Source organism: Oncorhynchus clarkii, chromosome 26 (genome assembly GCF_045791955.1).
Source record: "Oncorhynchus clarkii lewisi isolate Uvic-CL-2024 chromosome 26, UVic_Ocla_1.0, whole genome shotgun sequence".
In the NCBI taxonomy this organism is placed as follows: domain Eukaryota; kingdom Metazoa; phylum Chordata; class Actinopteri; order Salmoniformes; family Salmonidae; genus Oncorhynchus; species Oncorhynchus clarkii.
This window is the reverse complement of record NC_092172.1, coordinates 18,434,682-18,462,426: the sequence shown is the minus strand read 5'-3', so window position 1 is coordinate 18,462,426 and position 27,745 is coordinate 18,434,682. Positions and strand designations below refer to the sequence as shown.

At 44.3% G+C, this 27,745-nt stretch overlaps 1 protein-coding gene and 1 pseudogene across 1 annotated transcript in view; both read left to right on the top strand.

Moving 5' to 3' along the window:
- LOC139384414 (aquaporin-9-like) overlaps positions 1-7,958 on the top strand; it is a 15,881-nt gene extending 7,923 nt beyond the window's left edge. The window contains exons 5-6 of the mRNA XM_071129174.1: positions 1,685-1,902; positions 6,227-7,958. Of these exons, the coding sequence (XP_070985275.1) occupies positions 1,685-1,902; positions 6,227-6,389 (381 nt within the window). The 3' untranslated portion in view covers positions 6,390-7,958. The remainder of the gene's footprint in view (positions 1-1,684; positions 1,903-6,226) is intronic.
- Positions 7,219-27,745, top strand: LOC139384559 (hepatic triacylglycerol lipase-like; annotated as a pseudogene).

The window sequence follows — 27,745 nt, the reverse complement described above, 5'->3', positions numbered from 1 at the left end:
CATCATCTGTGGATCTGTTGGGGCGGGATGCGAATTGGAGTGAGTCCAGGGTGTCTGGGATGATGTTGATTTGAACCATGACCAGCATTTCAAAGCATTTCATGGCTACAGATGTGATACGGGGTATGGGGTGATAGTCATTTACAGGTTACCTTGGCGTTCTTGGACACAGGGACTATGGTGGGATGCTTGAAACATGTAGGTATTACAGACTGTGTCAGGGAGAGGTTGAATATGTCAGTGAAGACACTTGCCAGCTGGTCAGCTCATGCTCTGAGTAGGCATCCTGGTAATCCTTGTGAATGTTAACCTGTTTTAAAGTTCTTACTCAAATCGGGCAACGGAGAGCATGATCACATAGTCGTCCGGAACAGCTGTTGCTCTCATACATATATTGTGAGCAATACTGGCTGAGCAAAAACAACCATCTGTGTTGAATACCCAAGAGCTGAGTGTGCACATACAGGTTTGGTTTCGAATTGAAGGCAGTGAAATTTACAGTAAATTAAGGATTTTTTAAAACTTTTGATTTAAGTAGCTTTACTTTTCAGTTTATTGAGAAGTCTTTGAAAATAAATGCAATTTTTTCATTGATCTAATTGTAGTTTTCTTCCTAAATTGACTGCCTTCAATTCTAATTCAGCCCAACCCTGGTGTGTATGTGTGTGTGTGTGTGTGTGTGTGTGTGTGTGTGTGTGTGTGTGTGTGTGTGTGTGTGTGTGTGTGTGTGTGTGTGGTTATGTGGTTATGTGGTTAGATGTGTGTGTGGGTAGGGGGTCAAAATATAATCAGAAAACAATCATTAACTGGCTAATAGAAGCAAACATTCAAGCAGTCGTTTTCCCCTCTAGGAACAGTAATTAATGCAATTGTTGAGTTGTTGACTATTTTTATCCCTAGATAACATTTGCTCCTAATATCTAACCATATGGATACTGTTCAAAAGACTTTAAAGCTGCCTCATCTATCCTTCATCCAGGGGAAAGGGGAAGCCCCATTATAGGCTTAGGCAAAAGAATAGACGGCCACAGGTCATCACAGCAAATTAGTCCTGCTGGCCACAGACAGTCATTATAAAACCCAGACCATAACAACAAGCCATTCTCCCTCTGTCACTGTCTGGTATCCAACTCCTATTATCATCTACCATTACATAAAAAGCTACAAAGAATACCACTGTTATGCTATTATGAGAGGCTGTCTTTTCTATATTGGTGGAAGCATCACAGTGACAGCATGAGCAGTAGCTACAGATGGTTAATTTTGTAGTGGTGATGAATATACTGAATACAGATGTAGGATCTTAATTTGATCACTCTTTTGCTGCTGCAAATTTTTCTGCACAGCAGGAAAGTGTATTGCAGTGTATTCAATGTTTAATTAGGCTGTTAGCACTTGTAAACAATGACAGACACTGCCAGGGAATCTAAACCAAAGCATGGACTGCTGTCATACCTTGTCCATAGACTACTTACAGGTTGAGTAAACCAATATGTAATTTTGTAATTTGAGCAAACTATCCCTTTAATTGTAATCTACACAATAATTCATATTTCCTGATGCTGCAGGATTATTTTCCTGCTGTAGCAAATTGGTTCAAATTAAGATCCTACATCTGTATGTCTGTCAATTTTCTGTTTTGATCATTGCTATCGCAAACTCATGGCTGATGCCTTGTCTCCAGGTAATAGGAACAGCTGCCTTGATCCTGTGCATTCTGGCCATTATTGATGGGAAGAACATTGGAGCTCCTAAAGGGATGGAGCCACTGTGCATTGGCCTGATCATCATGGCCATCGGAGTATCCATGGGACTCAACTGTGGCTATCCCATCAACCCTGCTAGAGACCTGGGCCCAAGGCTCTTCACTGCTGTGGCCGGTTGGGGCATGGAGGTGTTCCGGTAATTTCCAACAATGCTTATACTCGAGAGAAGACAAGTCCCACAAATGAGAGCTGGATGGCCTCCATAAGTACAGTAGCATTTCACAAACATTGTTAGATGCCTTTTGCCCGGAAAACCCTTTGAAATTGAAAATGAGCTTTCGTCTCTTAAAAAATCACTTTACAGTAGAACATTGAAAGATTCACGAAGACACAAAAACAGAGTATGTGTGTGTGTGTGACAGGGAAGCCGCTCTCTGATCTGAGCGTGCCAAGCGGAGCTGCAGGCACATTATGCTGCTTTTCAGTCCTCCTCCCCAGCAGTGGCTGGGATTTAGGCACACAGTGTGAGAAACATGGGAGTGAATGCCAGTGGCCTGGCCTCCTTCTCTCCTTCAGGAAGAGCAGGAGTATGCGGCTCTATCGCTATCTCTGCTCTTCTGACATTCTCAATCAATATTTCCAGCAACCTCTTGTATCTCCTGCATTTTCAAAAAGGTTTGGAGACGTGAGCGGGCAGAGTAAGATTATTTCTCTGCACATAAATATTCCATGCTTCATATAACAGAAAAATGGCACCATTGTGTGTCCTACTGTCAGAGGCAGACTCCCTCTCTCTGCCATCACTCCTCAAAGCTGTCCCTGGTCTTTGGGTATTTATTTACACTAGATAAGCAAAGCGGTCATCGGCTGCAATGTCTGTACTTTGCCATGCAAACTTCCATAGTCCCTAGAGAAAGCTGGGTGAAGCAATTCACAAGCAGTTATTCAACAATGAGAGCTGGGCTAAAGAAGAGTTACATAAGATAAATGTGAAGGATATGAGGAACCTCTCTGCCAGTGCACTATAGACTTCTCTTCAGAAGAGGGCGCTGTCTGATCTAATGGCCAAAGTCAACAGTTTCCCAACCTGCACTTTGGGGAGCCCCGCCATTGCACATATTTGTTCTATTCCAGCACTAGCACAGTACACCTGATTCATCAGGAATGGGCTGGTCGGTTAAATCACAAGCTGAATCAGAAGTGTTGGAGCTGGAATAGAACAATTGTGTGCAATGGCTGGGGGTCCCCTACTGGGGTGGGAAACGTTAACGTACAGTATTTGACCCTCTACTTTATACCGTGTTCACACTACATCTTACCAGATGTTCTGCATACAGATGTAGGATCTTAATTTGATCACCCTGTTATAGGAGAACTCTCCTGCAATGCAGGACATTAAAAACTTGTAGTGTATTTGAAGTTTTAAAAGGTTTCTAAAGTTTGTAATTTCCACTTTGAGATTAAAGACTTGATTTTCCCTTACGAAAAATGTATGAACCCCTGCAAAAATGTCCATGAATTATAATTTCCTGTTGCTGCAGGATTCCTTTCCTGCTGTAGCAAGCTGACTCAAATTAAGATCCTATGTCTATATGAAATTATCCATACACGTATACATTTAAGATTAGTTCTCGCTAATGCGCACATAAACTTGCGGCCCTGAGATTTACATCACACTGTCAAATTTGACGTAATCTGCCCATTTGAAATATAGGTGTAAGTACATCCCTTAAATCTCAGCTGTTTTAGCAGCACACACAGCTGTAATCACGATGTTAAGATAGAGATGTATAAGGGTGATAGTAGGATATATAGCGTACATTCCATCACCATACATTACATCCACTGAATCTCTGTAAGGAAACTGAATGCAATAGGACCAGGTACAGTGGCACTTTCCTTTGACATCAGTAGGAAGAGCTGAGAGGGTGCCATGTCTACGAGACGTCATCGTGTGACCCCGTGTGTCTGTCCGTCATCAGGCCTGATCATGGGATATGGTTAGTCACCCTGGCTCTGCCCATGGATTACACACCCTAATCCACCAGCCATGTAGTCTGCATCCACCCCCTGGTAGTTTAGCAGCTAAACACAGCCTGTTCAGACACTGTCAGTTTTCCTACCTGGGCCTTGTCACGTCAGTGCTGGTCATTCAGTCCCTTTCACCCACAGGATCCAAATAGTCAGTACTAGCAGAGGGAGGCTAATCTCTATCAAGGAGTTGCCCTGAGGTGATCAAGCGCTCAGTTCAGGACAGAATCAGGACATGTACTACGTAGGCTACAGTAGCAGAGAGCTGTTTAAGTGGGAATTTGAGGGGTGATCTGGGGGTCATTGGAAATTGTTAGGCTTTTACTATTACCTGCTATTAAGATAACTGGCAAATCTGTAAAGCACAATTAGAATTAGGCATTAATAGAAACAGATTGGTGGGGAGTGGGAACAGATCAACTTTATGTATAGTTGGATCAATAGATTAGCAGGCAGATCGAAACCTCTTAAGGATCCGCCCCTTTTTTTACATTTTCACCTAAAATGACATACCCAAATCTACCTGTAGCTCAGGCCCTGAAGCAAGGATATAGTTTGTGGAAAAGTGAAAGGAATATAGGAGATTATAACACAATAGATCTTGTAAAAGATAATACAAAGAAAAGCCAACCGTTCTTTTGTATTTTTTTTTGTACCATCATCTTTGAAATGCAAGAGAAAGGCCATAATGTATTATTCCAGCCCAGGTGCAATTTAGATTTTGGCCATGAGATGGCAGCAGTTTATGTGCACCGTTTAGACTGATCTGATGAACCATTGTATTTCTGTTAAAAATGTTGAATCAAGACTGCCCAAATGTGCCTAATTTGTTTATCAATAACTTTTCATGTTCAAAATTGTACACACTCCTCAAACAATAGCATGGTATTATTTCACTGTAATAGCTACTGTAAATTTGACTAACAAAGATTAACAAGAATTTAAGCTTTCTGCCAATATCAGATATGTCTATGTCCTGGGAAATTTTCCTGTTACTTACAACCTCATGCTAATCGCATTAGCCTACATTAGCTCAAGCGTCCCGTGGAAGGAACAATGATCCCGAAGATGTGAGAGAGTGTAGAGGAGTAGTGAGAGGTGGAGATTAGAGAGAGCCTATCCAGGGAGTCTTACTGTGTAAATTAACAAAAGGTAGTAGTGGAATCTGCTCCCACAGTACCAGTGGAGGCTGCTGAGGGGAGGACGGCTCATAATAATGGCTGGAACGGAGCAAATGGAATGGTCCGTGTGTTTGATGTATTTGATACCATTCCACTGATTTCGCTCCAGCCATTACCACAAGCCCATCCTCCCCAATTAAGGTGCCACCAACCTCCTGTGTAATGTACAGTAGCGTACCCCAGACCATGGCATGTTCCTGGGCCGCTTTAAAGCCCCATGCAGTGTCTTTTTCAATGTATTTTTAAATCATCACTGTATCACATGAAAATAACGACAAATATATTTGTATCATTTATTACCCTGAGCCTCCTTTTGCTATTGATTAGGATGTCTCATTGTGTGGGCGTGTTGATACAAATTTAAATATATTTTCATACACATCCCTGATTGGTGGATAGGATCATCCCTGCTTACTCCTTCAAATTAGGAACAAGACAACTGGTCATTGGTCTGAATAATTAGATCAGATTATGATTTAATGCTGTTGGCCAAAAACTGCATCCCACCTGAACAGGCTGAAACTCCAAACATTTTTTCAATAATCTCTTACTCTTAAAGGGCATTATAATATTTTTCACAATTTCAGAGTGTTTTTTACACCTCATAGTGTGGAGATATCATAAAATAAACAGGTAAATCATGTTTTTGACTGCACTGTCCCTTTAACACGGGTGACCACTATTTACCCTGTAGATAGTGTGCAAAACATTACTGAGTTGCACCCCCTTTGGCTCTCAGAACAGCCTCAATTCATTGGGGCATGGACTCTACAAGGTGTTGAAAGCGTTCCACAGGGATGCTTGCCCATGTTGACGACAATGCTTCCCACAGTTGTGTCAACTTGGTTGGATGTCCTTTAAGTGGTGGACCATTCTTGATTCACACGGGAAACTTTTGAGCATGAAAAACCCAGCAGCGTTGCAGTTCTTGACACACTCAAACTGGTGCACCTGGCACCTACTACCATACCCCGTTCAAAGACACTTAAATATTTTGTCTTGCCCATTCACCCTCTGAATGGCACACATACACAAACCATGTTCTCTCAAGGCTTAAAAATTATTCTTTAACCGATCTCTTCCCCTTCATCTATACTGATTGAAGTGGATTTAACAAGTGACATTATAAGGGATCATAGCTTTCACTTGGATTCACTTAGTCAGTCTATGTCATGGATAAAGCAGGTGTTCCTAATGTTTTGTACACTCAGTGTATTTGGTATTAAATGTTTTATTTTAACTTACTCACTACAAAGTCAAATGTAAACTCCTAAACCCCTGCATGTATATCTCATCTGGTCTGTGCAGTGCTGGAGGCTGCTGGTGGTGGATCCCAGTAGTGGGGCCCATGGTGGGAGGAGTGGTGGGAGCCGCCGTTTACTTCCTGTTCATCGAGCTGCACCATGCCGAGCCTGAGAAACAGGAGGAGAACAACATCAAGGACAAATACGAGATGGTCACCCTGAGTTAGACAAAGAGGCCATGAGCACCAATGGTACTGAGGCTTGGCAGCTTCCTACCCCTTTAACCCTCAACAGGCTAAACATTCACCTCAATGAGGCCACACTTGACACAACCTTCTCCGCTTGCACTAGAGTAATTTCCTCTGTCTAAGGGACCTGAGGTCAGGTCTCAGTCTCTGCACTCTCATGGACAGGTCCGCTGAAAGAATGCCAGTTGAGCCAACACATAAAAAACACAAACAGTATGTAATGTTAAATTCACAATCACAAGCTGAGATCTCAGGCATGTTTACTAGCCCATGACATCATCATCAGGTGTTCAGACTATCCATTCTACTCTGAGGATAGTTCCTGAGTACAGTGATTTTTAAGAATTTACATTGCATTTCTTGTTTGTACTCTCTCTCGTGGAGCACAGAACTGTGTATCGTGACACAGCATCACTTCTAAATAATTTTTATCTGAATTTTATTTCCTCGTATATAACGTTCCTGCTGTCGTGTGCACACATTTTCATAGAAGCATGAGTAGGGAAGCCTAGTATCTACAGTACCATTGGACATGTTTTAATAAACAAAATACTGCATGAAGAGTCCAATGAGAGATAGTTTACCCCACTGGCCAATGGCCATATGGGAATGTATAAAAATTGTTTGTTTATCGTAATCAATACGTTATTCCTCCAATGATGTGACTAGGATTTAACCACTGAGGAACTCCTACATTATGACCTATAGTGAACTGGACAATAACAGATAACATCAGTGCAACTTCCAAGAATAGAGCCCTTCAACTCAGACAAAAACACTCAAATGAACCAAATGATGTTATTTAGCCATGGGTGGGCAGAGCAACATGGATGGGCAGAGGAACATGGGTGGACAGAGGAACATGGGTGGACAGAGGAACATGGGTGGACAGAGGAGCATGGGTGTGCAGAGGAACATGGGTGGGCAGAGGAACATGGGTGTGCAGAGGAACATGGGTGTGCAGAGGAACATGGGTGGGCAGAGGAACATGGGTGGGCAGAGGAACACTAGTTCCCTATTCCCAAAAGAGCCCTCACCAATGGAACACATAGCATTTTATAACCTGTATGTGGCTTACTACTGAACCAGATATAATTCGTAAGGAATAATAAAGCTCTTTAGAAATTATTTTCTATATTACTTAGTGGTTTAGTTGCTGTAGTTTCTTATTGTAGTTCATTTTTTGTTTAAAACAATTGCTACATGTACTTTGGATGACTACATGATGCTAGCTTGATTCTCCTGAGATTCAACCTTTGGATGACTACATGATGCTAGCTTGATTCTCCTGAGATTCAACCTTTGGATGACTACATGATGCTAGCTTGATTCTCCTGAGATTCAACCATTGGAGGAGTACAATGTTTTATGGCTGTTGTTTTTTTGTTGCTTCACTTGGCTTAAGAAAAGATAAAAGGCACTTTTCCTCACACCATTTTTCTCAGATGCTATTTGATAAAAGTGACTTGTTTGTGAAGGTCATTTTGTAATTTATACAACTGTAATGTAGATTTGACAAAAATACATATTTCATGTGTATTTCTTTCTTACTTACTGTCTTGATCAATCAATCCACATGATTAATGGTCTACTGATTAAGGGAAGTAACAGACATTCAATGAGAAACTGTCACTAACCACTGTGGTCCACTAGCACTGGAATAAGTGCATTGGTAGTAACTGGAAGGTATTCAATATTACCCGTGTATGCAATCCTAAAAATAACAGGCCAGAAAACCGGTCACGATCACTAACTACAACCACTTAGTCACCCAGCGCAGTTTGGAGTGAATAAAACATTTTAAAAAGGCAGCAATCGGAAATGCTTATGTAATGTCATGAAGAATAGATAAGGCATGATTTCTCTCTCTCTCTCTATCTATCTCTTTAGGCCTGGTTTGTTGCCTCCCCTCTGCAGAGTTCATCTCACTGTATGTGTGAATAACAGACAGAGCACTAGGACACTCACAGTGGATCATGCCAGCTCACATACTGTACTCACAGAGAAAATAACTCTTTAAATTCAGTTTCAACTGGCAGCATCAGTCCCTACCTATACACCTCCCTTTAAATCACAAATACAGGTTTGAGTTTAGTTTGAGTTTATTTTATTTTTACAGGGACAGTGCACATTAATCAACTTTTCAATAAAAATGCTGGTTTTAGCCAGCCGGCTACTTTTCAACCGCAGTCCCTGGGCAGGTTATTAAAAACAATTACAATATAGACAATAGCAACATAGGACAAACAAGACATAGCATACAGACAGAGCAACATAGGACAAGCAAGACGTAGCATACAGACATAGCAACATAGAACAAAAAGCAGCAAGACAAAATTCATAAAAGCAACAAAGGGTTTTCCACACCTCACAAGCTACAGACAACAGACAACATGGAAAGTCGGCAACACACAGCTAGGGACCATGTTCACAAATCTGATTGACCTTTAGCCATGTCTTCAAGCATTTTGTGAAAGTGTTATATGTGGTGCAGTTAGGTGTGTCTGATGGCAGTGTATTTCAGACATGGGAAGCTCTCACAGAGAACACGGATTTACTAAAGGTGCTTTTGCTTAAGGGAACTAACTATACAGTCACCTCTCATGGCAGACCTTGTGGATCTGCTGCCATATGTTTGGGTTTTCTGTTTAACAAAAATACTGAGTGGAGGGGGAGCCAGGCCATTTAGGATCTTGAATACAAGACATGCATCGATGGATTGCACAAGATTTTCCCAACCCAGGAGCTCTTGCTTTCTGAGGATGTAACAGTGATGGTGGCTATTGGGCTTCCTATAAAGCACTTTGAGAGCCTGTTTGTAGACAGACTGAAAAGGTCTTAATGTTGTACAGCAAGCTTGGGCCCAACTAGTCAAGCAGTATGTTAAGTGGGGGAGTATCATAGATTTGAAGTACAGTTTTGCTACCTCTGTCGTCAAACAATTTTGTATAAATCGGAAATTAGCTAGGTTGAATTTGGTTATTTGAATTACATTTTTTCACGTGCTTTTTAAAAGAGAGGTTGGAATCAAGTATGATGCCAAGGTACTTAAAATCAGATACCACCTGGAGCTTCTCCCCTGACGCATAGACATCTGGCTCAGTAGCATCTGTTGCCCTCTTTGTGAAGAACATGCAAACAGTTTTTTCACATTGAGTTGCAAACACGAGTCACTGAGCCACTTTGTAACCTGGACCATTACAGTAGTGAGTTCTTGTGCAGCTTGTTGTTTGCTCTTTGCATGCACATACAGTGGGGCAAAAAAGTATTTAGTCAGCCACCAATTGTGCAAGTTCTTCCACCTAAAAAGATGAGAGAGGCCTGTAATTTTCATAATTTTCGGTACCATCGATGTGTCAACTTCTGTTTGTAGTGTCAAAACCGTTTGGGCTACAAACTAATGTGACCCCACTGTGGAAAGGGGAGACTGTCACAAACACAAAGTTGGCACATCCACTGTAAGACAAATGCCAGTTGTGCTCTATGACCCCCACCAGTGCCACAGGACTGGTCTGAAGGTAACTGGTTTAAACAAATTAAGGGAAGTATGAAGGTAGTTTTGTGACTATCCACAAAAAGGGGTTAAATATGTGTTTATGAATATGCTATTGAATGTGTTTCTCTGGGCTATAGTAGTAAAAGCCAAATGCAATATTTTATGAAATACTTGTAAAAAAATATATATATACAGTATATACCTAAAGGGTTCCTAAAATTCAAAATCAAATAGCTAAATGATTCATAGTATGACCATCTTAGAACAATTCCATATGTCAGCTCAGCAATATACTTTGTATCCCTCATTAACTCAGGTGTTTCCTTTATTTCGGCAGTTACCGGTACAATATACAGTGGGGCAAAAAAGTATTTAGTCAGCCACCAATTGTGCATGTTCTCCCACTTAAAAAGATGAGAGAGGCCTGTAATTTTCATCATAGGTACACTTCAACTATAACAGACAAAATTAGAAGAAAAAAAATCCAGATAATCACATTGTAGGATTTTTAATGAATTTATTTGCAGCCTGAGGGTTGTAGACTCCGTCTCATGCTACCACTAGAGTGAAAGCACCGCCAGCATTCAAAAGTGACCAAAACATCAGCCAGGAAGCATAGGAACTGAGAAGTGGTCTGTGGTCCCCACCTGCAGAACCACTCCTTTATTGGGGGTGTCTTGCTAATTGCCTATAATTTCCACCTGTTGTCTATTCCATTTGCACAACAGCATGTGAAATTTATTGTCCATCAGTGTTGCTTCCTAAGTGGACAGTTTGATTTCACAGAAGTGTGATTGACTTGGAGTTACATTGTGTTGTTTAAGTGTTTCCTTTATTTTTTGAGCAGTGTATAAACACCATGGGACCACGCAACCGTCATACCACTCAGGAAGGAGACGCGTTCTGTCTCCTAGAGATGAACGTACTTTGGTGCAAAAATTGCAAATCAATCCCAGAACAACAGCAAAGGACCTTGTGAAGATGCTGGAGGAAACAGGTACAAAAGTATCTATATCGACAGTAAAAACGAGTCGTATGTCAACATAACCTGAAAGGCCGCTCAGCAAGGAAGAAGCCACTGCTCCAAAACCGCCATAAAAAAAGCCAGACTACGGTTTGCAACTGCACATGGGGACAAAGACCATACTTTTTGGAGAAATGTCCTCTGGTCTGATGAAACAAAAATAGAACTGTTTGGCCATAATGACCATCGTTATGTTTGGAGGAAAAATGGGGAGGCTTGCAAGCCGAAGAACACCATCCCAAACGTGAATCACGTGGGTGGCAGCATCATGTTGTGGGGGTGCTTTGCTGCAGGAGGGTCTGGTGCACTTCACAAAATAGATGGCCTCATGAGGATAGGAAAATTATGTGGATATATTGAAGCAACATCAGTCAGGAAGTTAAAGCTTGGTCGCAAATGGGTCTTCCAAATGAACAATGACCCCAAGCAAACTCCCAAAGTTGTGGCAAAATGGCTTAAGGACAGCAAAGTCAAGGTATTGGAGTGGCCATCACAAAGCCCTGACCTCAATCCTATAGAAAATTTGTGGACAGAACTGAAAAGGCGCGTGCGAGCAAGAAGGCCTACAATCCTGACTCAGTTACACCAGCTCTGTCAGGAGCAATGGGTCAAAATTCACCCAACTTATTGTGAGAAGTTGTGGAAAGCTACCTGAAACGTTTGACCCAAGTTAAACAATTTCAAGGCAATGCTACCAAATATTAATTTAGTGTATGTAAACTTCTAACCACTGGGAATGTGATGAAAGAAATAAAAGCTGAAATAACTCATTCTCTCTACTATTATTCTGACATTTCACATTCGTAAAATAAAGTGGTGATCCTAACTGACCTAAGACAGGGAATTTTTACTCTGATTAAATGTCAGGAATTGTGAAAAACTGAGTTTAAATGTATTTGGCTAAGGTGTATGTAAACTACCGACTTCAACTTTATACAAACCCTGGATTGCTGATGCTGTGTATTGGCCATTGAGAGGCTTTGAAGCCACCGGTTGGCCATATTGACACTCCCCAGTAGGAGCAGTCCTCCATAGGAATGAATGGAATTCTACAGTATTTAAATTACATGTTTCAAGGACAAAATTACATGTATTTAAGTATTTTTGTTGTAGTGGGGATTGTAACATTAGTAATCTAAACAATGAATTTATGATTATTTTGTTTAGGTCAAATTATGTAATTTCAAAGTATGCATTAAGGTGTCTGTATTAGAATGAATGTGGCAAAAAACAAATGTAAATATGAATATAGCTTCCAAAATATTATTTTACTGTGGTTGGGAAGTGCCAAGATGGACGCACGGTGGCGTCAATACAGTGCCCCTGTCAGTCATCTAGAGTTGTGAAATTGTTAGATATTACTTGTTAGATATTGCTGCACTGTCAGAACTAGAAGTACCAGTATTTCTCTACACCTGCAATAACATCTGCTAAACATGTGTATGTGACCAATACATTTTGATTTAGTGTACATTATGTTAAAAAGTTTGGAGTCACTTAGAAATGTACTTGTTTTTGAAAGAAAAGCACATTTTCCATCCATTAAAATAACATAAAATAGATCAGAAATACAGTGTAGACATTGTTAATGTTGTAAATGACTATTGTAGTTGGAAACGGCTGATTTTTTTATTGAATATCTACATAGGCGTACAGAGGCCCATTATCAGCAACCATCACTCCTGTGTTCCAATGACACGTTGTGTTAGCTAATCCAAGTTAATCATTTTAAAAGGCTAATTGATCATTAGAAAACCCTTTTGCAATTTTGTTAGCACAGCTGAAAACTTTTGTGCTGATTTTTTTTTAAAACTGGTCAACTTTAGACTAGTTGAGTACCTGGAGCATCAGCATTTGTGGTTTCGATTACAGGCTCAAAATGGCCAGAAACCAATAACTTTATTCTGAAACTTGTCAGTCTATTCTTGTTCTTAGAAATGAAGGCTATTCCATGCGAGAAATTGCCAAGAAACTGAAGATCTCATGCAACGCTGTGTACTACTCCGTTCACAGAACAGCGCAAACTGGCTCTAACCAGAATAAAAAGAGAAAAGAGGAGTGGGAGGCGCCGGTGCACAACTGAGCAAGAGGACAAGTACATTAGAGTGTCTAGTTTGAGAAACAGACGCCTCACAAGTCCTCAACTGGCAGCTTCATTAAATAGCAAAACACCAGTCTCAACGTCAACAGCTAAGAGGCGACTCTGGGATGCTGGCCTTCTAGGCAGATTTCCTCTGTCCAGTGTCTGTGTTCTTTTGCCCATCTTAATCTTTCCTTTTTATTGGCCAGTCTGAGATATGGCTTTTTCTTTGCAACTCTGCCTAGAAGGCCAGCATCCCGGGGGTTGTGTCTTCACTGTTGATGTTGAGATTGTTGTTTAACTAACATAACGCTAACACAAATTAGCTAACACAACGTGCCATTGGAACACAGAAGTGATGGTTGCTGATAATGGGCCTCTGTATGCCTATGTAGATATTCCATAATAAATCTGCCGTTTCCAGCTACAATAGTAATTTACAACATTAACAATGTCTACACTGTATTTCTGATCAATTTGATGTTATTTTTAATGGACAATTAATGTGCTTTTCTTTCAAAAACAAGGACATTTGTAAGTGACCCCAAACTTTTGAAAGGTAGTGTATATTTCAATCATTGGTGACTGTAAAATGACCAATTCTGATAGTAAAGATACTAACAGTGCTAGTTAGATGTAAAATAGATTACTGTTGTGACGGATCTACTACAATACTATCATTGTTGTGGCTGAAATGACAACAATGTGGAGGGAGAGTTTGGCGAAAATAAAACAAACACTGTGCATATAAAATATAAACACTTTTTTTTAAAATAGGTATAAAAGATTCATATTAATATAAAATATGAATATAAAATATACAAAAAATACAGTAAGTTGTATGAACAAAACAAATCTACCATCTCTAAGGACTGTTTCCCAACTCATATTTCTAGCAATCACAAATGAAAGCTGGATTACATCATCACCACAAAAAGTTATACTGTATATTGGGCAGTGTCTCTAGTCTAGTGTCCACTCATGGTCAAACTAGACAAGGAATACACAGATTCTAGTCACAAGTTAACACTTACCAGAACAAAAAATCAATGCAGTGGGTGAGTGGGCAGGGGAATCAATTCCTAAATCAATGAGTTTGAACCCTGTGCTGTTCAATAATCAGGTATGTATGAAATGCACATGCATGACAATGCTTGTTCTACCACTCTATACACAATAATCTGCTGTTGTACTTCAAAACACATTAATGTCAAATATAAAATCATAAAACATTATACCTTTTTTCCTCTGTCATTACTCTGCATTGACCATGTTTGTATTTTTTAAAAATTTGTAGTGGACCCGAAGCCTGTCCTGAGAATGAAGATGCCTCACATTACCAGCACAGTCTTCAAGCTCTACTCTGATGGTGCTAAAGACATGGAGGACTGGTGCACGGTGGAGGCTTTCAGACCTCATACTCAGACCTCCTGTGGTTTCAACAGCAGTCATCCACTCATTATCATCACCCACGGATGGTCGGTACGGCCTGTTCTCTCCACTCCTCCTGGCTCAACTAGTGATGACACGTACACAACATGGCCATTGGCTCCTATGAAAAAACATCACAAATGGACGGTAGATGATATACAGTGGAGGGCCAGATATAATTTGGTGGCAGTTCTCCTTATTTTACTCAGTTGTTGTTCTGCACTTCAGATGCAGGCCGGTAAATGTGATGGAAACTGTAGTAAGTTGGGGGGGATGAAGTTATATAGATTTGCTATGGTCCCTTACAACAAAACGTGAGTCAAATGAGTAAGGTTGCAAAGCTACAGGTGAATTACAAAGTTACCGGAATCTTCTATCATTTTGGTAATGAACAGGTAATATATGGTAACTTTTGTAATTTATACATTAATAACTTCATATATATGTTTTATATTTGTGTCCATATTATCCATGAGTTTCAAGAATGATAAAAAAATAAAAATAAAAAATATGAAAAAAGCATCTAATCAGCAATGACATTATTTTTCAATTAACTCTGCAACTCTTCCAACTATTTATTTTTTCACAACTGCTACCAGTTTGGCGACAAAATACATATTGACATATTTAAGTAAATAAAAATAAATAAAATTATATTTCATGCTGAAACCCTCATATTAAACACCAATGGTATTCACTAAGTTGATGGTTTAAATGTATGATACTGTTTAACAGGTTTGTATTTTAAAACTATGTTATTTGATTATTTGATATATTTGACATGTGATAAGGCCACATAGAGGGACAGAAATAATTATGTACACCTGTGATAATCTGGAGTACCCAAAAAGGCCACTAGATGTCATCTGATAAAATTCCCCCCAAAAACCTTGAAAGTTACCAAAATTCTGTGAGTTTACTGGTAAACGTAGAAGGATTCCAGTAAGATACCCTCCCTTTGCAACCCAACAAATGAGACTACAACCCATTTCTCATTTTCCAAGATAAACGCTCTGATGGAGAGCTGGGTGCCCGTTCTTGCTTCTGCTCTGAAGACCAGTCTACCCTAACGCAGCCAAGAACACTAGGGCAGTGGGGAAAGACAGCATTCCTGCTACAGTGGCTGCAGGTGAGAGTCAGAAAAGTGTTCAACGTGTTCAACAAGGACTGTCATTGCAAAGTACTGTTTGTGTGACAGAAATGTGAAGAAAGTTCTTTAGGAGATATAATGTCTCCTACAAAAGACAATAATGCCACATCACCTCCTTTTCACATCAACACTAAAATAGTGATCTTTGTGTGTCAGGATTTTTACCAGTTTCCTGCAGAGAACGTTCATCTGATTGGATACAGTCTTGGTGCTCACATCTCTGGATTTGCTGGAAGCTACCTGGGAGGACCTGGAAAGATTGGACGAATCACCAGTGAGACTTTCTACTCTCTGTAAATATTTTGTCACACCATTTCCTGGCTAAATAATGCATTAGAGTACAATTCTTATAGAAGTATCCAAGTCTAATGGCACTCTGGTGAAAAGCCTGAGATCCGTTGTGTTTCTTTGTCCAGGTCTGGATCCAGCAGGTCCCCTGTTTGAGGGCATGGCAGCATCAGACAGACCTACACTCAAGAATGCATGGGGCTGAGTGTGGTAATCAAGCAGCCTGTGGCACATGTTGACTTCTACCCCAACGGGGGTGACTTCGAACCAGGATGCCACCCTTTCCAGAGCTTAATGGAACACATCGCCTTGCATGGAATCAATGGTGAGTCTGTCACAGTGGTGGAGTGGGGAAGGGAGAGTAATTTGGCATATAGAAAAATATTGGTAGGGTATATTAAGGGGAAGAGCTATTTTTGATCAAAGTAAACCATTACCATTTACCTTGCAGAGAGACACAAACTAAAATAATAAAGCAGTATTGTGTGAAAGCAGTGCCTCATCTTATATTCACGCTGCTATACTGAATATGAATAGAATTCCCAATAGTCCGAAATAAGTGGTGGTGGGATTTCAGGGGATTCAATCAAAACGTTTTTTTTCTTAGATGAAAGACAGAAGCACATTAAAGCATCTGTCATCCTCATGAGTTAATTAGCCAAATACGTCTCCCTCAGCCCTGTCCATCTACTCTGCATTCTGCCTCCAGGCTATGATGAGAACTCCTCAGGAGAAGCAGGCCCGAAGACAGGTCTCAGATCAGTCTGCTCACAATCATAAAGAGGTAGACAGGCCTTTTTACCCAGAGAAGTGACAGGACATCATCTGCTTTCGGGATAATGACCAATCCCCAAATAATGACCAACTAAAAAGTATAATCAGGATCTTGTTAAGGCGTAGTCTGTCTTCTGAGGAGAGGAAAATATTGAAGGCTGGAACAGATACAGTTCTGAATAGCCTCAGTCCCAGTTCGTTTAACCAGGGCTAGAATGATGCAGTGACCTGATCACAAAGGGAAACATTTGAGTCCAAAGTTTTAATGTTCAATTCATATGTGTTACAGTCTTATTACCTGCCCCCTTTTAAAATTCCACTCACATTTCCACTCTTTCTCTCCTAGGTTTTGAGCAGACAGTGAAATGTGCCCATGAGCGTTCATCGACTCCCTTCTGAACAAAGACAAGCAGATCCTGGCCTACAGATGCAGTGATGACAATGCCTTTGAGAAGGGTACCTGCCTGGACTGCCGCAAGAACAAATGCAACACACTGGGCTATAACGTCAGGAGGGTGCGCAGTGTCGCCGGCAAGAAGCTCTACCACAAGACCCGCTCTCACATGCCCTACAAACGTAAGTGCACACAATGGTGTCCCATGTCCCTTACAGACAAAACCCACTCTTCCATGTACTTAGGAAATACTGTAGAATGTCAGAACTTAACAAGCAGGAAAGCGTGTAGTTGGCACAGGCAGGAGCCTAGAGTAATACATGCTAAATTCATGGCATTGTACTGTACTGTACAAAACCAGTGTCACGACTTCCGCCGAAGTTGGCTCCCCTGCCTGTTCGGGCGGTGCTCGGCGGTCGTCGTCACCGTCCTACTAGCCACCATCGATCCCTTTTTCGTTTGTCTGTTGGTTTTGTCTTATTAGTTTCACCTGTGTGTATTTTAGTTTATTGACGTCCTTATTTATAGTAGGTTGTCCCGCCCTTGTTTCGTGCGGGATTGTTTTGGTTTCATGTATTTTAGTGAATACGTATTGTGTTATTTGCTCCGATATATCTTAATCCTGTGTTGGATTATTTCACCCTGTTTTCGGGTTTTCAGTGTTTGTTCCGGAGAATAAACTATCGACTCACTGCACCTGCTCTCTGCGCTTGATTCCACCTACCTTGTTAATACGTGACAGAATCCCGCACCACCCATGGAATCAGCAGGAGCAGCCGCGTCTCCTCTCCCATCGATGGAGGAGAGAGTCCTCCACCACACCAGCGTGCTCCATCGGATTGGTTCTGCCATGGACCAAATGATGGAGAGGATGGATCGATGGGAGAGGAGTGGTCTTCCCACATCATCGCTAGCACCCCCTTCTCCAGCACCTCCTGTTCCTGCGACCACATCTGGCTCCGGGGCTCTGCGGTTGACACTCCCACGGGAGTATGACGGAACGGCGGCTGGGTGCCAGGGTTTCCTCCTTCAACTGGAGCTATACCTGGCTACCGTGCGTCCTGCTCCCTCTGGAGAGGAGAGCGTGAGCGCCCTCGTCTCCTGCTTGACTGGGCGAGCCCTCGAGTGGGCCAACGCAGTATGGAATGGCCCGGACTCGGCGAGGGATAATTACCCAGAGTTCACCCGCCGATTCCGAGCTGTTTTTGACCATCCACCAGAGGGTCGGGCGGCGGGTGAACGGCTGTTCCACCTGCGGCAGGAGACGAGGAGCGCTCAGGACTTTGCTCTGGAGTTCAGGACCTTGGCCGCAGGAGCAGGATGGAACGACAGGGCCTTGGTCGACCATTTCAGATGCAGTCTCAGGGAGGACGTCCGCAGGGAGCTGGCATGTCGGGACACCACCTGCACACTGGATGAGCTCATTGACTTGGCTATCCGTCTCGACAATCTGCTGGCTGCTCGCGGGCGTTCGGATCAGGCCCTGTCGTTTCCACTTCCCAGCCCTCCTGCCCCTATCCCTATGGAATTAGGAGGGGCAGCTTCGAGGGAGACCGGAGGAGGAGTGTCCTCCTGCACCAGTTGTGGTCGACGAGGGCACACGTCAGACCGGTGCTGGAGGAACTCGTCTGGGAGTCGGGAGGGCAGGCGGAGCACTGCTCGATCACCCCAGGTGAGTAAGCACCAGACTCACCCAGAGCCTCCTGTCGGTCATGTGTATGTTTTGATTTCTTTCCCTGGGTTTTTTCCCTCTCTACAGCATAAGGCGCTAGTCGATTCAGGCGCAGCTGGGAATTTCATGGATCGTGGGCTTGCGTTAAGGCTAGGGATTCCCCTGGTGTCGGTAGATCAACCTTTCCCCGTGCACTCATTAGATAGCCGACCATTAGGGTCAGGAGTGATTAGGGAGGCTACGGTGCCACTGGACATGGTAACGCAGGGGGATCATAAGGAGCAGATTAGTCTGTTCCTTATAGATTCACCTGCGTTTCCGGTGGTGTTGGGGGTTCCCTGGTTAGCTCAACACAACCCGGTGATTTCCTGGCGACAGGGGGCTCTTAAGGGGTGGTCAGAGGAGTGTTCAGGTAGGTGTAGAGGAGTTGCCGTTGGTGCGACTACGGTGGAGAGTCCAGACCAAGTTTCCACCGTGCGCATTCCCTCTGAATATGCCGATTTGGCTATCGCCTTCAGTAAAAAGAAGGCGACCCAATTACCACATCATCGTCGAGAGGACTGCGTGATAAACCTTCTGGAGAACGCTGCACTTCCTAGGAGTCACGTGTATCCATTGTCCCAGGAGGAGACGGTAGCGATGGAAACATACGTTACTGAATCACTGAGACAGGGGTACATTCGGCCCTCCGCATCACCCGTCTCCTCGAGCTTCTTTTTTGTGAAGAAGAAGGATGGAGGTCTGCGTCCGTGCATTGATTATAGAGGTCTAAATTCCATCACAGTGGGGTTTAGTTACCCACTACCTCTCATCGCCACGGCGGTGGAATCATTTCACGGGGCGCGCTTCTTCACAAAACTGGACCTGAGGAGCGCGTATAATCTGGTGCGTATCCGAGGAGGGGATGAGTGGAAAACTGCATTCAGTACTACATCTGGTCATTATGAGTACCGCGTCATGCCATACGGGTTGAAGAATGCTCCAGCCGTTTTCCAATCCTTCGTAGACGAGATTCTCCGAGACCTGCTCGGGCAGGGAGTGGTAGTGTACATCGATGACATCTTGATCTATTCTGCCACACGCGCGGCGCATGTGTCTCTGGTGCGTAAGGTACTTGGGCGACTGCTGGAGCATGATCTGTATTGCAAGGCGGAGAAATGTGAGTTTTTCAAACAGTCCGTTTCCTTCCTGGGATATCGTATTTCCACCTCTGGGGTGGTGATGGAGGATGACCGCGTTACAGCCGTGCGTAATTGGCCGACTCCGACCACGGTGAAAGAGGTGCAGCGGTTTTTAGGGTTTGCCAATTACTACCGGAGGTTTATCCGGGGTTTTGGTCAGGTAGCTGCTCCCATCACCTCGCTGCTGAAGGGAGGACCGGTGCGCTTGCGCTGGTCAGCAGAGGCGGGCAGAGCATTCACTCGTTTGAAGGAGCTGTTCACCAATGCACCCGTGTTGGCGCATCCGGACCCCTCTTTAGCGTTCATAGTGGAGGTGGATGCGTCCGAGGCTGGGGTCGGAGCCGTGCTGTCCCAACGCTCGGGCGTGCCACCCAAACTTCGCCCTTGTGCCTTTTTTTCGAGCAAGCTCAGCCCAGCGGAGCGAAACTATGATGTGGGGGACCGGGAGTTGTTAGCTGTAGTCAAGGCTCTGAAGGTGTGGAGACATTGGCTTGAGGGGGCTAAACACCCCTTTCTCATCTGGACTGACCATCGTAATCTCGAGTATATCCGGGCAGCGAAGAGAATGAATCCACGTCAGGCTAGATGGGCCATGTTTTTTACCAGATTCCGGTTTACCCTCTCATACCGGCCCGGCTCCCAAAACACCAAGGCCGACGCGCTGTCCCGCCTCTATGATACCGAGGAGCGGCCCGTTGAGCTAACTCCCATCATTTCACCGTCATGTCTCGTGGCACCGGTGGTATGGGAGGTGGACGCAGAGATAGAGGGGGCCTCACGGTCAGAGCCGGCCCCCCCCAACTGTCCAGTAGGAACCCAGTACGTACCGAGGGGGGTCCGGGACAAGCTGATTCGGTGGGCTCATACTCTCCCCTCCTCGGGTCATCCGGGCATCGAGAGGACAGTGCGGAGTCTGAGAGGGAGATACTGGTGGCCCACGCTAGCTAAAGACGTGAGATTTTATGTCTCCTCCTGCTCCGTGTGTGCTCAGAGCAAGGCTCCTCGGCACTTGCCTAGAGGGAAATTACAACCCCTCCCCGTTCCACAACGGCCGTGGACACACTTATCGGTGGACTTTCTTACCGACCTTCCCCCGTCCCAGGGAAGTACTACAATCCTGGTCGTTGTGGATCGGTTTTCTAAGTCCTGTCGTCTCATCCCGTTGCCCGGTCTCCCTACGGCCCTGCAGACTGCTGAGGCCTTGTTTACCCATGTCTTCCGGCACTATGGGGTGCCTGAGGACATCGTTTCTGATCGGGGTCCCCAATTCACGTCCAGAGTATGGAGGGCGTTTATGGAGAGACTGGGGGTCTCGGTCAGCTTAACCTCAGGTTTTCACCCCGAGAGTAATGGGCAGGTGGAGCGCGTAAATCAAGAGGTGGGCAGGTTTCTGCGGTCCTATTGCCGGGACCGGCCTGGTGAGTGGGCAAGGTATGTTCCCTGGGCTGAACTAGCTCAGAACTCCCTACGCCACTCCTCAACTAACTTGTCTCCTTTTGAGTGTGTGTTAGGTTACCAGCCGGTCCTGGCTCCATGGCATCAGAGCCAGACCGAGGCTCCTGCGGTGGAGGAATGGGTACAGCGCTCCAAGGACACATGGAAAGCCGTTCAGGACTCACTACGGTTAGCGGGCGAACGGCAGAAGAGGAGCGCTGACCAACACCGCAGTGAGGCCCCCGTGTTTGCACCGGGGGACAGGGTCTGGCTCTCGACCCGGAACCTGCCCCTCCGCCTGCCCTGTCGGAAGCTGGGGCCGCAGTGTGTGGGGCCGTTTAAAGTCCTGAGGAGAATAAACGAGGTGTGTTACAGGTTACAACTTCCTAGGTATTACCGTATTAACCCCTCGTTTCATGTGTCTCTCCTCAGGCCGGTGGTGGCTGGTCCCCTGCAAGAAGGTGAGGTGCCTGAGGTCCCTCCGCCCCCCCTGGACATCGAGGGGTCCCCGGCGTACACAGTTCGGGGCATTCTGGATTCGAGACGCCGGGTGGGGGGCCTACAGTACCTCGTGGACTGGGAGGGGTACGGTCCGGAAGAGAGATGCTGGGTTCCGGTGAGGGACATTTTGGACCCTTCTCTCCTGAGTGATTTCCACCGCCTCCACCCGGATCGCCCAGCACCTCGTCCTCCGGGTCGTCCTCGAGGACGGTGGCGGCGCGCTGCGGGGGCCGCGCGTCAGGGGGGGGGTACTGTCACGACTTCCGCCGAAGTTGGCTCCCCTGCCTGTTCGGGCGGTGCTCGGCGGTCGTCGTCACCGTCCTACTAGCCACCATCGATCCCTTTTTCGTTTGTCTGTTGGTTTTGTCTTATTAGTTTCACCTGTGTGTATTTTAGTTTATTGACGTCCTTATTTATAGTAGGTTGTCCCGCCCTTGTTTCGTGCGGGATTGTTTTGGTTTCATGTATTTTAGTGAATACGTATTGTGTTATTTGCTCCGATATATCTTAATCCTGTGTTGGATTATTTCACCCTGTTTTCGGGTTTTCAGTGTTTGTTCCGGAGAATAAACTATCGACTCACTGCACCTGCTCTCTGCGCTTGATTCCACCTACCTTGTTAATACGTGACAACCAGGAATAACATTTTGCATAAGAGCTTTCTGGAACATGAGTCCATGGTCAATCACTTTTAAAGTCTCATGGGAAGAGACGAGCAGGGAATTGTAGGCATGTTACATTGTTTGATGCAAGACCATATTAGTTTGATGCAAAGACCATATTAGTTGGAACACACTTTGGTCAATATATGCCATGACAAGGTCTCACTAGGAAATAAGGTTCTAGGGTCTATCAGATCAAGGGGACAGTTTTTGGTATCTGTATAAGCACTTTGTGACATCTGCTGATGTAAAAAGGGCTTAATAAAATACACTTGATTGATTGATATGATGAGGTAAAGTCTCTGGAACTTTGGTAAGGGTGTAGTGACAGGAGCTTAGAAATCTGAGACTGTGGCTTTATTGAAAAAGACTTAATCTGCTGTGAAGCACAGCCAATAAGAGCCACTTTAAAGTTTCTCCTCTGAAGCCAATGAGGCAGTTAAAGTCCTATCCCAGTCTCCTTTTCAACCTTTATTTAACTAGGTAAGTTAGTTAAGATAAAATTCTTATTTACAATGACAGCCTACCAGAGAACAGTGGGTTAACTATCTTGTTCAGGAGCAGAACGACAAATGTTTACCTTATCAGCTCGGTGATTCGATCCAACAACCTTTTTGGTTACTGGCCCAACGCTCGAACTACTAGGCAACCTGCCGCTGACATCAACACCATCCTGACACCAACAACATCCTGACACCAACACCATCCTGACACCAACACCATCCTGACATCAACACCAACCTGACACCAACAACATCCTGACACCAACACCATCCTGACACCAATAACATTCTGATATCAACACCATCCTGACACCAACACCATCCTGACATCAACACCAACCTGACACCAACAACATCCTGACACCAACAACATCCTGACATCAACACCAACCTGACGACAACACCATCCTGACAACAACACCATCCTGACAACAACACCAACCTGACACCAACAACATTCTGACACCAACAACATCCTGACATCAACACCAACCTGACAACAACACCATCCTGACAACAACACCATCCTGACATCAACACCAACCTGACAACAACACCATCCTGACAACAACACCATCCTGACACCAACCACAAGCTTCGGGGTCTGGAAAGTGTTGCTACAGCATATTACAGCACTGCACTCATCTCTATCACACACATAGACAGACACTACCTAACGGTGAGATGCATGCGTGTGTACAGCAGGCTTTGCAGGTATGTGTGGAGTTTGTGTGCGTGTATGTGTGAGAGGGCATGTGTGTGTGAGCAGTAGGTGAGTCTGTAACAGTAGCTGGTGTGTGTTATGTCAGGGTGTTTGTCGGTCTGTGTGTAGGTGTGTGTGTTGGGTGGTGTGTCAGTGTGTGTGTAGGGTGTGTAGGTGTGTGTTATGTCAGGGTGTATGTAGGTGTGTGTGTTGGGTGGTGTGTCAGTGTGTGTGTAGGGTGTGTAGGTGTGTGTTATGTCAGGGTGTGTGTAGGTGTGTGTGTTGGGTGGTGTGTCAGTGTGTATGTAGGGTGTGTGTAGGTGTGTGTTATGTCAGGGTGTGTGTAGGTGTGTGTGTAGGGTGTGTAGGTGTGTGTTATGTCAGGGTGTATGTAGGTGTGTGTGTAGGGTGTGTAGGTGTGTGTTATGTCAGGGTGTATGTAGGTGTGTGTGTAGGATGTGTAGGTGTCTATAAGTGTAACATTCTCTACCGTCTCTCTACTGGCCTCTCTGATTAGAGCATGAAACTCTGCCTCCTGCCAGTCTGGCCCCACCCAGAAGCTGATTTCATAAACAAAGCTCTGTGGAAACAGGGAGAATGGATGGAACGGTTGCTCTGGCAATGGGCAGGAAGGGGTTGAGGAAGCGGGGGTCAGGTGACCAGAGCAGGCGCCAGTCAGGCAGGGAGTAGACCAGTGACGCCAGGAGGTCAAGGTTCAGACACACACTGACATCATCAGTGAGGTCATCAGCCCACAGCCAGTCTAGCTGTCTCATTGGCTCGGCCGCCAGCCACAGAGACCCCTGCTCCTCAGCCAGGGAGCCCGTAGGGGGTCAGCAGATGCTCCAGACTCCACCCCAGGTCAGGGATTGACTGAGAGGCTTTGAGCCATGCTCCCCAGAGGAGGAGCTGGTGGAAGGCAGGCGGGGACCAGGGACTGATGTGAACTCTCTGAAAGACAAGGCCACTCACACCATGCAGAACCTCCTCTCTCTGTATTCTCTCTCCTCTCTCAGTAGGGGGGGGGGGGGGGGCTATGTAACCATGGAGACAGGCCACTCCCTCTCCAGGGCCTGAACCAGAAAGTCCTGAACCAACCTGACGGGATGATTAGAACTAGGAGGAGAGAAAATCCCTATGTATGTAATGTGATAGTTCAGCAGGTATGTGGTAGGTCAGTGTGCGTCCTCCCAGAATGCGCTTCATTTATCAACTGATTTACTTAATAAAAGGCACATCTTAATATGTGGTCCAAGTATCCTCATGACATGGCAAAAGTTGGGGTGTGGGCCTTTCGTATTTTGTTCTCTATTACTCCTCTATTGTTCCCTCAAGTAAGGGGGAGGCCGATGACACCAGCGTGCACCATCAGACCAACTCCTTGAATGGCCTACTCCTTGAAGTTTGCAGTTTTGTCTAGAAAACACTATTTTGCTTAAAACATCATTTGTTTACCCTTAAGTGATTACTGTATTTATAAGTGGGATATTATTTTTCAACAGGAAAAGTTTAAAAATATCTGGAGTGCGTCTTTAAGTATTGTAGCTGTGGCCCTGATATGAGCTGAGTTTTCATGCAGACAGTACACTGGGGCTAAAGTGTTCAAGTCTCTACATGCAGTGCCAAGTGAATGTCTACACACCCCTTGCACAGTCTTCAAATTTTGCTGCCTTAAAATTACATCTAAAAAGTGATTAAATGAGATTTTTTTTCCCTAAAGATGTACTCCACATTTTCAAAGTGAAAGAATATTTAAGGACATAAAAAATGAAGATGTCTTGATTGTGTATGTCTTCACATCCCAGAGTTATACTTGGTGGAAACACCTTTGGCAGCCATCACAGCTGTTAATAATTTTGAATAAGATTCTACCAACTTCGCACAACTCTTAGGGCAACATACATCCATTGTTTTTGACAGAACTGCTCAAACTCAGTAAACTTGTTTGGGAATCATTGATGGACAGAAATATTTAAACTTTGTCTCTGATTTTCAAGCAAATTTAAGTTAGAATGTAGACTGGACAAGGAACGTTCAACACCTCTGGAAAATCCATTTGGTGTGTCTTTGGCATTAACATTTGTGTAACATTTGTGTGTTATATATTCAGAAAACTGACACAGGGTTTCCGCTAACTTTTTATCTGGGCTTTGCTGCTTTCATATGTCTTTTGATCCTGACAAACTCCCCAGTCCCTGCAGGTGACAAACATACCCATAACATGATGCTGCCAAATATATATTGGGTGTTCCTGAATGGTCCAGTCTCAGCCCTGACTTAAATCTGCTTGAAAATCAGAGACAAGGTTTGAATATTTCTGCCCATCAATGATTCCCATCCTAATTTACTGAGCTTGAGCAATTTTGACAAAATAACTATATGATGCCATAGGAGCTGTGCAAGGTTGGTAGAATCTTATTAAAAATTATTCACAGCTGTAGCGGCTGTCAAAGGTGCTTCAACCAAGTAATAACTCTGGGGTGTGAAGACAATCGATGCATCTTAATTTTGTTTTACTAATTTATAAGATTTTCTAGAATTAGATTGTGTTGCTCCATCTAATTGAATCCCTTTTTAGATTGAATTTTAAGTCTGTTAAATATGAAGACTGTGCAAGGGGTCTGTAGATGTTCACTAGAGACTGCATCCAGTCAGCTCTCACTCTGCCCCTGTACAACGTAGAGCTTCCCCATGGGTAGCAATAATAGCAGTAGTAATAGCAGTAGGGTAGGGCCTCCCGGGTGGTGCAGTGGTTAAGGGCCAGCAGTGCCATCAGAGATTCTGGGTTCGCGCCCAGGCTCTGTCGTAACCGGCCGCGACCGGGAGGTCCATGGGGCGACGCACAATTGGCCTAGCGTCGTCCGGGTTAGGGAGGGCTTGGTCGGTAGGAATGTCCTTGTCCTGTGGTGGGCCCGGCGCAGTGTGCGCTAACCAAGGTTGCCAGGTGCACGGTGTTTCCTCCGACACATTGGTGCGGCTGGCTTCCGGGTTGGATGCGCGCTGTGTTAAGAAGCAGTGCGGCTAGGTTGGGTTGTCTATCGGAGGACATGACTTTCAACCTTCGTCTCGTCTCCCGTATGGGAGTTGTAGCGATGAGACAAGATAGTAGCTACTACAACAATTGGACACCACGAAATTGGGGAGAAAAAGGGGTAAAAAAATTAAAAAATAAAAAAAAATAGCAGTAGGGAAGTACATGGAAACAGCTCATACCTCTGAATGAAATAGGACTATAATTGATCAATAATTGATCTGTGTGTGCATCACTCACTCTCACACACTCTCCCTGCCAACCCACTGTACATTTTGATCCCATTCTGCTGTATATCGCGTGCATCTACACTAAGAGTAGAGAGTCACATTCTTGTTCCTACTGTCATAGCCGCTACACTTCTGGAGGGAGATGAAAATACTGTACTTCCTCACCCCCACCCCTGAATGTCCTTATAAAAGAGGCTACCCAAGACTATGGTTATTTCACATGCACAGCAGTTTCAGCTAACAAATAACAATTTAATTGTCAAACCTTTTTTCTGATTTTCAGGTTCATTACTTGCAGCCCATGTGTGAAAGAAACCTGTGAAAAAAAACCTAAGGAAGTGCATCAAGGTGAATGTACCTCTCTCTAACCTCTCTCTCTTTCTCTCAGCATCGAGGAGATCTCAGGCAATAAGACATTCACCTTTCTGATCACCCTGGACTCAGACATTGGGGACCTGATGATGCTGACGTTCCGCTGGGAGGGGAGTGTTGTGAACAATATGTGGAGCAAGATGCAGACCTTCAACCCCTGGAGCAGTGGGGGAATGAGGCCCGAGATCACTGTGGGCAAAATCCGTGTCAACGCAGGCGAGACACAAAATAAGTGGGTATTCATTCCTCTGGGGGGCAAGGAGGGTGTGAGATTGAATTGCATTAATAAAGATCAATAAAGGTCGTTGAGGAATGGGTGTGGGGGTGGGTAGGTGAGAAGGGAGCGGGGACACACTGAGAGCTATGTCTGCTAACGTGCCCGTTTGGCTCGTTAGTCACCCAGCTATGA